The sequence below is a fragment of the Porites lutea genome, chromosome 4 (genome assembly GCF_958299795.1).
Source record: "Porites lutea chromosome 4, jaPorLute2.1, whole genome shotgun sequence".
Taxonomy (NCBI): Eukaryota; Metazoa; Cnidaria; class Anthozoa; order Scleractinia; family Poritidae; genus Porites; species Porites lutea.
The window spans coordinates 46,081,276-46,091,638 of NC_133204.1; the positions used below are offsets into that span (position 1 = coordinate 46,081,276).

Below are 10,363 nucleotides of genomic sequence, written 5' to 3' on the forward strand. Positions count from 1 at the left end.
CACCTAGTGTTCTGTTGCATTTCACAATTTGCACTTAGGAACATCATGGCCTTATCAAAAACCTACTCACTTAAGATGACTTAGCTACGTTAGCAGGTGAATTAATAATGCCATGAATTTCTTACTCACAGAAACACGGGCGACACACCTAGTGTTCTGTTGCATTTCACAATTTGCACTTAGGAGTCGCAGAACATCATGGCAGTATCAAACACCCACTCTTGAATACATACAGATAGATGAAAAAGAAGAATTTTTTCTTAAAGTTAAATGTTGTCCTTTAAACAAACATTGTAGTGTTTTCTGTCAAAACACATTTTCTGAGATCACCCTTTATGAAAAAAAAAACATTATTAGCAATGGGTTTAAAAAATTATGTCCCATAATTAGAAGAAAATGATATTTCAACAGACAATAAACTGGTTAACTGACCTCATTTTTCACAATTTGCTATGCAAGTTGGTATACTGACTTTGTTATTTAATAAAAGCGAGTCATGCCCATTGTTACTTGGTCTTTTCCTGAATGAAGGATGTGTACAGAGATTTTGGATTGGCGGGCTATTCGTGGGAATTGGCGGGCTATTCGAGCAGCAATCCGTAGTCTGTTGGGTCCCCATCGTTTTCGATAGGAGGTCTATAGTGTCTGTGCGGTCACATGACTATGACGTAGGTGAAAAGTTGGTTCCGCCATATTGGAGGAGTGAAATCTGTCACGCGACTCCTCGCGTCTTGTAGCGATGCCTTCGTTTTGTCTAATCGTTGGATGTTCCAACGATAAAAAGAGACGTCCAGACCTTAGTTTTTGTAGGGTGCCTAAAGTTATTACTAGTCAAGGCGAGCAGACGGAAATTTTGTCGAATGAACGGCGAACTAGATGGTTAGCGGCCATAAGTCGTGATGACTTAACAGAAAGCAAGCTTGAGAACGACCGTGTTTGTGGAATTCATTTTCACTCTGGAAAAGCAGCTTCCCTCTGGGATAAATTCAATCTAGACTGGGTGCCTAGCTTGCATTTGGGCCACAGCAAGTTAAAGAGTTCAGACCAACAAGAGAAACAACAGGAAAGAGCCCAGAGAGTAAGAGAAAGACGTAAACGCGAGAGGGAGCGTGAAGAACAGGTTCAGGCTGTGAAAGAAAAAAAGGCAAGGGAAGATGAATCAGAAGCCCATGGCGATAGAATCAGGGATATTTCTTTCGCGGTTCAAGATGAAGAAGATTTGGCAGAGGTTCCAGAGGAGGAGGAAGAGGGGAACAACATGGCCACGCAAACTGAGCCAAGCGAACTCACGCAATCACGGTCAACGCAAACCGAGCAGTGTGATTACATGTTTCGAACGCCTAAACCTTGGATGCCAGAAAAATCCACCGTATTTGAACAGGAATTTTTTGAGGGAGATGACGGTAAAGTTCGCTTTTACACTGGATTACCCTCGTGGGAAGTTTTAATGAAAACATTCTCCCTTGTATCTCCACATGTCAACAGACGCTCCCTGTCATTGAGTAAATTTCAGGAGTTTGTTCTGGTGTTGATAAAACTACGACTGGCCGTCCCACACCAAGATCTTGCTTATCGTTTTGATGTTTCTAGAACTGTTGTTTCTCGTATTATTGTTACCTGGTTAACTGTCATGGATGTTCGTTTATCTCCTTTAATTTCCTGGCCAAGTCGGGAACAGCTTCAAAGAACAATGCCGAAATGTTTCATTGACTCTTTTGGTCTAAAGACAAGTGTGATCATTGACTGTTTCGAGATATTTATTGATAGGCCATCCAATCTTTTAGCAAGAGCACAGACCTTTTCGAACTACAAACACCATAACACTGCGAAAGTGTTGATTGGGATAACACCACAAGGAACAATATCATTTGTTAGTGAGGCCTGGGGGGGGCGCACATCAGACAAATTTCTTACAGAGAACTGTGGCTTTTTAAAAAATTTACTTCCTAGGGATCTTGTCCTTGCAGACAGAGGTTTCACTGTCCACGAGCAGGTGTGGTTTCACCAGGCAGAACTGAACGTCCCTGCATTTACCAGGGGCAAACAACAGCTGGATCCAGTTGATGTAGAAAAGACACGTAAAATCGCCAATGTCAGAATTCATGTGGAGAGAGTTATTGGAATTCTGAGACAAAAGTACACAATCTTACAAAGTACTCTGTCAGCTGACTACTTAGCATGTGAGGACAAGAGCAAAGCCCCACTGATTGACAAGATAATTCGAGTTTGTGCTGCCCTTGTTAACCTCTGTCCTCCTATTGTGAGTTTTGATTGATTTCTTTAATGGGTAATAACTCGTCAAGTTGTCTGAATTAGCCATACATCTTGCCTGAGCCCCAGTCCATTTACGGTACACCTAAATACATAGCCAAGAAGTGTAGCAAGCTTGTTAAAAGTGTGGTTGTCAAATCCTTCAAGACCTGCGGTATTTCCAATGCCTTGGACGGAACAGAGGACGACGTGGTCTACTCTGAGGAAACCCCAGAAGTAGACAATGAAGACATAGAAGAGAACGAGTTCGAGACAGACAGCGAAAACGAAACGGATGGCGAGTAAACTATTGGGTTTACATATCCGTCAAACGGCTCCTTTAGGAGCCACCAATTTCATAAAAGTGAATAACCAATATTCAGAAGTTATTTTTGTTGTGTTTTAGTACTGCTGCTTCATTGCTAACTTGACTACAAGCCGGGGGGGGGGGGGGGGGTAAAGTTATTCAGCAACTGTATATTTTTAAAATGTAAAACCCTCGGCTACAAGCCGAACCCCGTTCTCCGTGAAAAATCTCCCAAAATTTTGGGTCGAAAACTGAAAAAATCGCTCGGCTTATAGGTGAAGAAATACGGTAGTTGTTGTTACTTAAGCCTGAAAAGTAATATGCATGAAAAGAGGGTGATTAAAAACACTGCAGCTCTATAGGGAGTCAGCTGCAAATCCATTCAAGCAAGATGAGTTTCAGGGCCCGGTTGTTCGAACGCCAGTTAGCACTAACCCCGGGTTAAATTCTAACCCCGGTTTCTTTTTCTTTTGTTCAAAAGGATTTTCTCAGATAATTTTCTCTGTTATTTTCAAGAGTATCCAATCATCAACTTGTTGACAAAAAGAATTAAACTGAATTTACTTTTTAAGCTTTAATGTCTGCATTCAAATTTCGCACTAACCCTGGGTTATCTTAACGCAGCTTCGAACAACCCGGCCCAGGTGACCAACCTTGACTGTAAACTCACGACTTAATGGTTGAAAAAAATAAGGATTATTGAGAAAATGTAAACATTTCTTACATGGTAATGATTCACCCTTGTCACAAGCTTCAGCAGGTTCACAAACATTTTTTTATTCAAATAAGTTTTGATCAGTATGGTAAAACATTTGGTTAAAAAAAAAATTATGCAGTTGGCCCAGAAATTAATTAAGTAATATTAATTAATAGCAATTGAAGTCAAGCTTACTAAAACAAAAAATTTGTTTTGGTTTCTAAGAGCAGTGCTTGTGGGATTGAGAATCTAGTACCCAGTGCAGCACTTATTTGGGTTCTAGTGCTTAGTTGAAAGAGTTTGACAGTGTATTTCAATTTAGTAAAATCCAGCTAGTGGTCGATTATCAATGCTACGTTCTGATTGGTTGAGCTACTACTAGGCTATATGTTACAGCCCACTAGTAGCGAAGAGTGTCGGCTTTGAAAACCAAAACTATGTTTTTGCTAGCTAAGGTTGTTTTGTCTTGATATTTTTGACCAACAAGTTGGTGTCTGCTATAGAGACGTTTTGACCATGTATTTGGTTTTTTTATATGTTAGCTTTCCTTTGTAAATAGTTTTTTATTGTATAATTTTAATAATGCAGCTTTCTTTCATACAAATATATATATTGCAAGGTTCATATTAGCCTCCCACACAGATACTTGACACTGTTTCCATCAAATTTCCTGATCCTGTAGAAAATATGGTGAGCCTTAGCAGTAAATGATATTTTTATCCATGGATAAGGGTAATAAAATTGATCAACTATAAAAATATTATTGAATGGATAGTGTGATCCTCCTTTAATATCTAACACTGGGTTGGAGAGGCAGTAAAATAATTACAACAATATTTCTAGCTCTTTGGAATTATGCCTCAAGTGCCTCCTGATGAACTGCTAGATTCTCCTTCCAATTTGTCTTGTTTATGCTCAATTATCAAAGGGAGAATTTAGTACATGTAGTAATATCAGGAGTCATTTGCAACTGGGGCCTTATTCCACACATCCCTTTAGTACAGAATGAAAAAATGCCTCTCAAGATAACTGGGTCCTTTCATTCTACCTTAAAATTAGTTCTCTACTGGGATTTAATCTTTATGGGTACTACCTGGCAATCACTGTCCCTCATCTATGGGATTTTTCCCAATAAACAAGTACAAGATGTGGCAATGGTCACTTACAGCGTATCATAACAACAAGGGTATTTACATAATTTTATATAACTGTGTGCAATGAAGAATGTGACCTTTTAAACCCCATATCAAGTTCTGCCATACAGTGCATTTCTTATGGTACTGTTCAGTTAAACATTGACACATTTTATCTTAGATGGTCCTTTTATTCATTCTCCTGACCTGTACGTTTCATTAGGCAGTGATAATGTAAGGTCAGGAGAACTTATTTGCTACGCGCTGTTAGGGCTTAAAAGGTTACCAGTTGGGAAAATGTCCATTATTAAAGATCAACGGCTGGAAAAAGTTCCATTCTACTGGACCTCAAACATCTTGAAAGGTGAGGACGCATTTTCGGGATATCAAATTGAATACTCAAGGGGTCTTGCATAAAAACAAGGCTCGTAGCAAATATCCCACAGTCAGATCCATTTAGTTGCTGCTGAATAGGGACAACATTAATTCCCCTGAAGTCCTGTCCGAGTAGACTTCTTGCCTGTTCCTCAATGTCGTCACAGACAACATCATGAAAAAAACTGTCATATAAATTAACATGGCCACTGGAGCAACCAATGGAACTTAAACATACCCAGTGGTTACCTCCAGTGTTCAAAATCTGTATGAATTCACCACTGATAATGTCAAAGGCTCTTATTGGACCAAGTGTTGGCCTTTGAAATCCTTCAATGTTCGGATTTAACTGTTTGAGGTAGATTTGTGCCTGGTGGATTATAGAACAGTCTAACCAGCCATGTGTATCCTCTATCAATGCAAATTCTCTTTCAGTCAGATTCCCTAGTGAACCCGTCTTATTAACATTTGTATTGACAGTTTCTTTGACAAACAAAACATCTGGGTCAGGATTTGGGGATGATTCTCCTTCCACATCACTATCCTGTGGGGTGTTTGCACTGATGTTGATTGGTGTTGCAGGTGAATCTGCCTTCAAATCATTATCACTTTGGGAGCTTGAATCATTAATAATAGGGGCTGACATTACACTATCGGGTGTTCCAGCTGGTTCTCCTACCAAATCAGAATTCCCTTGAGCTGGTGTTGATGGTCTACTTTTAGGTGCTGTAATCTTGCAGTTATAGCAAAGCCAGGTTGTTCTTGCATTGCTTGGATAACGTTTGTAAGACATGCAGGACAGATGAAAAAATTTACCATTTGAGCACTGTTCATTATGACATTTCAGCAGTTTATCATTTGTCTGTGCTTTTTTTTGACATGTGCAGATAGTTGCAAGTTTTGTTGCCTCACTTAGGAATTGATCCTTCATTTCAGGCAATTTCTTGCTTTTTGCCCTGGTAAATTGGGGCAACTTTCTACAATGAGGGCAGTACCACATTTTTGGAACTGTTACATTCTTGATACCCAAACAGGATGGATGAAATTTGGATATTTTGCATGTGTGGTTGGCACATGTTATTGGTGCTTCACTAGTTGTTTCCCTGCAGTAACAGTCACCAGGTTTTGTGACTTCTTCTGGGGAAAGCTGGGCTTTTAAATCCATCTTTCGGGTATACCATCTTCCCAATATTTCTGGTAATATGCAAATTCTCCAGAAAGTCTCTAGTAACAGCATTCTCCCAGCCCGGCCATACACCCAGCACAGTGAGCTGAAAGAACAGTTCCTTCTTTGGTTGATATTATCCACAATGGCACGTGCGGATCATTCATACGTTGGGAATGTCTCACTTTTGCGAGAACCACGTATTTATCTCGCAATGTTTGTCCAAGAACACTTGTAATAAAGCCGGACACCATATGGTTGTACGCAAGGAGACTTTTGAAATTTTTAAACTGCTCCTTTGTATAAAAACTCGTATCGAGCACTAGATATGACAGAAGATCGCACGACTCGACTGGAGGAAGACATTCCGGAGTACAGTTTTCTTGCGGAATAAGGAAAGGGTCGATACCAATGGCCGCTATTTTCTCCACATATCTTCTCCTTATGTTGCCCTGTAATGACTCGCCATAGGCAGACAGAATAAACTTGGAATTTGTCTCGCTCTCAGAAGGACACGCTTCAGTTGCCGCCATTATAAATAGAACATTACTCCTCCAAGATGGCGGCGCCTCGTTTTCGGAATTTTTGTGACGTCACGCGAACATACACTATTGTCTTTCGAGCCTTCTGATTGGTGTAGAGGATATTTCGATCTATTGTTGGGGGAAATCGGAAATATCTTAGAACAAGGCCCGGGTGTGGTCGGAAGCCTTCGAAGAGGGCTCGGGTCCCTTCGGAAGGGGGTCGAAATTATGTTAATGAGGGATGATGTCATGAGGCAAGAAGGAGAGACACTTGAGTAGTTATTATACTGAAGGAGGAAGCGAACTTATATGTGTAATCGGTTGAGTCAACTCACACATGTAGGAGAAGAAGTGTCCCCTGCGCAGTAACAAAAAACATTGTGAATAAATTTGTTTAATCAAATTACAAGTATTATAAAGTCAGAGAAAAGTCTGGAGAGATAGTCGAATAAAAGTCGATCAGCCAGTCAAGAAGAGATCCATTTACTAATAAATCGAGAATGACTGGACTTCCTTGCGTTCCATAAACTGGATATTGGTACAGTGACAGTGAGGACAACTGTAAAAGCGAGGATAAGGTTTGTTTTCCATAGAAAAACGTTTGTAGCTGCTTGAAAACGAAAATGCCACGAACATTGGAATACCTGTTCGAAGGCAACAGGGAAGGCGGATTAGTTCTTCACCCATTTTTGTCCTTCTGTCATTTGTCATGAAGCATTGGGTCCAGAACATAATGATTACTTGCACCTCAAAAGGTAGCAGGTTGCCGAACGGCTTGTTTTTTGGGTCTACTAAGCCCTTGTATTTCATTGCTTCGTTAGCAAAAACAGCACAACAGAGCGTGTCTTGCCATTTGCTCTATGGAAATGCTAGTTGTGTGAAAAACGCAAGGGAATAGGCTAAACCAATCGAGACTAAAAAAGTCGCTGGGGAATCGAAATTAACCAATGAAAGAGTTTAGCCACCATATAGAAAACCAAAAGAAGCTAAAACGAGGCTCGGGTGATCAATGGAAGGGGTCGGAAAGAGTCGGAAATAAGAAGGAGAGACACGTGAGAGTAGCCAGTAAAACATATGACGCAATATGCAATGAAATGAATAAAAATATGTAATGTGTAAAAATATCAAACGCAAAATTTCATGTTTAAAAATATCAATCGCAAAATTACAAAATAAAGGAAAGGGTAGCTGGTAAACGAGAATATCTGTCGTGTAAATTGTCTAACAAAAAGTCCAAACTATCCTCAACCATCTGATTTTGTCTCTTGCCGTGTACTGGTAATTCACAGAGCTGTATCTCTGGATGAGCCTGTCTAAACAACTGCAAAATATGGGCCAATCTTGCATCATATAGTTTTATCTTCGTTTCCCGTAGCGACAATCATATCAATCTACAAGAAAAAAAAAATCTTAGTGGTAAGCATGAAAAAAAAAAAAATTTGCATCATATAGTTTATCCTCGTTTCCCATAGCGACAATCATATCAATCTACAAGAAAAAGACAAGATCTTAGCGGTAAGCATGAAATAAAACTGAAGGGAAATAGATGAACACACTTACCGCGCTTGTTGTGTTCCTTCTGAAACAGTGAGGACAACCGTAAAAGCGAGGATAAGGTTTGTTTTCCATAGCAGAAGAAAAACGTTTGTAGCCGCTTGAAAACGAAAATGCCACGGACATTGGAATAGCTGTGCGATGGCAACTGGGAAGGCGGGTTAATTCTTCATTAATTTTTGTCCTTCTGTCATTTGTCATGAAACATTGGGTCCAGAACATAATGATTACTTGCACCTCGAAAGGTAGCAGGTTGCCGAACGGCTTGTTTTTTGGGTCTACTAAACCCTTGTACAGAGGAATCCCGATACAACGATCCTCGATATAACAATATCCCCGGTATAACGATAAATATGCTATGTCCCGGCAAAAGTTACAGTAAAATGTATGGGACAGAACCCCGATATAACGATCTTCGATATAACGATATTCCCGGTATAACGGTGAGTTTTTAGCGCACCGAGCGTAAAATCTTCCCCGAAAAAACGATATTACAGAATCTGTACACAGATATAATTTAAACCAAAACATTGAATTTAATACAATAACATTACAGTAACTTTTCTGTCAACAGCTTTCAGTTTACGATGCCTCTAGCCAACAAAGGAGACTTTTGTCTGATTGGTCAATTCGGACTCTGGTATCCAGACTCTTGTTCTTTGCGCGCGACAGAAATCTCGTAAACAAACATGGCCGCCGAAGGGAAGGTTTCTACTTTTCTTTGCTTGATCACTTGTTCTAGTTAGCAGATGTGCAGCCGCCTTCAACTCTCGGAATGGCGCGAAAGAAACTAGCAGTGGGTGCTTTGAAGGCGGGAAGACCTTTTTTGGCACAGTTCTTCGCTTTTGCGAGCAAGAGGGAACGAGCAATGTTTTGTCCGTAATGCACCTATCAATGTTAAGCCCGAGGGGGGGGGACCCCGGGCATATGTGGGGCATTTGACCTCTTTTGCCTTCCCCACCCTCGGGAGTTTGACTTAGAATCAGGGCCCCAGGGTGGGGACGTTTGCTTTTTTTTTGCGAGGAGTACTGGTAGCTAGTCATGTCTGTGCCGGCCATCTTGGAATTCACTGGAGCGCTGGCTGGAAAGCACGGCTGTTTTTGAGGTAAGCACTCGTTTCTGTAAACAAAAACACTGCTTCTCACTACTGGTTGTCAATATAAATTGATGGAACACCTTACTCTGTGGGGATTGTGTGGATTTTTGATAATGTCTCGCTTTCCGTCAGAGAATCAAGGCTTGGAATTCATTCATACATTCTAATGTTTTCTATCCATTGACTAGGACAATGCCTCTTTTAAAAATCTGCAGCGCGTGCAGAACACTCCGCTACAGCATTGTAGCGGAGTCAATGGTTGATTTAAAAAAGAAAGGTACGTGAAGCAGATATTTAATACAACTCTTGTACTACAGTGTTGAGTTTTTAATATTAAAACGAACTTTATAATAAATACTGCATAAGCTTACTGTTTTTAAACAAAGCACTACTCACTATTTTTTTGATATAAAAGATATATGATTACGTTTGTGCCTATATTGTTGATTGACATTTCCCCTTTTGCTTTTTTGTACATATAAATCTAAAATTTGATACTGTAGTTTATACAATTTCTAAGCTTGATGTGTAGTCTAGTGTGAGAATATGACTTATCCTTGTGCACTCTATGGTAATAAAATGGATGTTATTAGGAGCATATTGCAGTGGATTAAAACACTTGTGTGTGTTATACAGATTCTGTAGCATATTTTTTTGTGGAAAAAAAAATTTAACAAATATGTTGTGCATCTTTATAAACCAAAATATAATGGTCAATTCGTTTTGTCTTTATAAACTAACAGGCAAGGAAAAGTTAAACGGAGACAGCATTGTTTTGGAAGAGGATGGGAGTGTGGTTGATGAGGATGACGTTGTGAAGGCTCTTGACAAGAACACAGTTCTGATGGTCTTAAAAGAAGACGAATCTTGGGCTCCTATTTCACAAGCAAGTGTTTCACAAAACATGGAAGAAAAAAAAGGAAGAAGGAACACAGAGAGAACATCGACCACAGATGGATGTATGCGTCTTGATAATTTCGGTGGCACTTTAAAACTACGGAAACCAACAGAAGAGGTATGACATTCATTAAAAACCTTTACCCCCCAAATGGTCATTTTTCATAAATTAAAAAAATATAAACATGAAGTGGTGGTTGGAGTTCGTCTGTGCATTAGAGGTGTTGATGCCAAATGCCGCAGAACATGTTCTTGAACAAGTGCTACTCGACTTTGCAGGGCAATTGCCCTTCCTTGACCTCAGTGAAAATGATGAGCGCATTATAGAACAGTCCCGGCAGGTATACCTTGAGGAGAAAAGGCGC

General features: G+C 39.9%; 2 protein-coding genes across 2 annotated transcripts; both read left to right on the forward strand.

Moving 5' to 3' along the window:
* The first annotated feature begins 644 nt into the window (after positions 1-644).
* LOC140933811 (uncharacterized) lies at positions 645-3,914 on the forward strand. Its single transcript, XM_073383469.1, has one exon. It carries the CDS (start codon positions 740-742, stop codon positions 2,273-2,275), a length of 1,536 nt encoding a protein of 511 aa, XP_073239570.1. The 5' UTR covers positions 645-739; the 3' UTR covers positions 2,276-3,914.
* A 5,179-nt stretch (positions 3,915-9,093) lies between these two features.
* LOC140935908 (lipid transferase CIDEB-like) lies at positions 9,094-10,144 on the forward strand. Its single transcript, XM_073385484.1, has 2 exons — positions 9,094-9,378; positions 9,845-10,144. Exons 1-2 carry the CDS (start codon positions 9,294-9,296, stop codon positions 10,120-10,122), a joined length of 363 nt encoding a protein of 120 aa, XP_073241585.1. The 5' UTR covers positions 9,094-9,293; the 3' UTR covers positions 10,123-10,144.
* The last annotated feature ends 219 nt before the right edge of the window (positions 10,145-10,363 follow it).

Bases quoted from the DNA above. Each gene is read 5' to 3' on its own strand.
- LOC140933811 (XM_073383469.1), top strand. From the start codon at position 740: ATGCCTTCGTTTTGTCTAATCGTTGGATGTTCCAACGATAAAAAGAGA.
- LOC140935908 (XM_073385484.1), top strand. From the start codon at position 9,294: ATGCCTCTTTTAAAAATCTGCAGCGCGTGCAGAACACTCCGCTACAGC. The intron at 9,379-9,844 runs GTACGTGAAGCA...ATAAACTAACAG, and splicing joins GGTTGATTTAAAAAAGAAAG to GCAAGGAAAAGTTAAACGGA.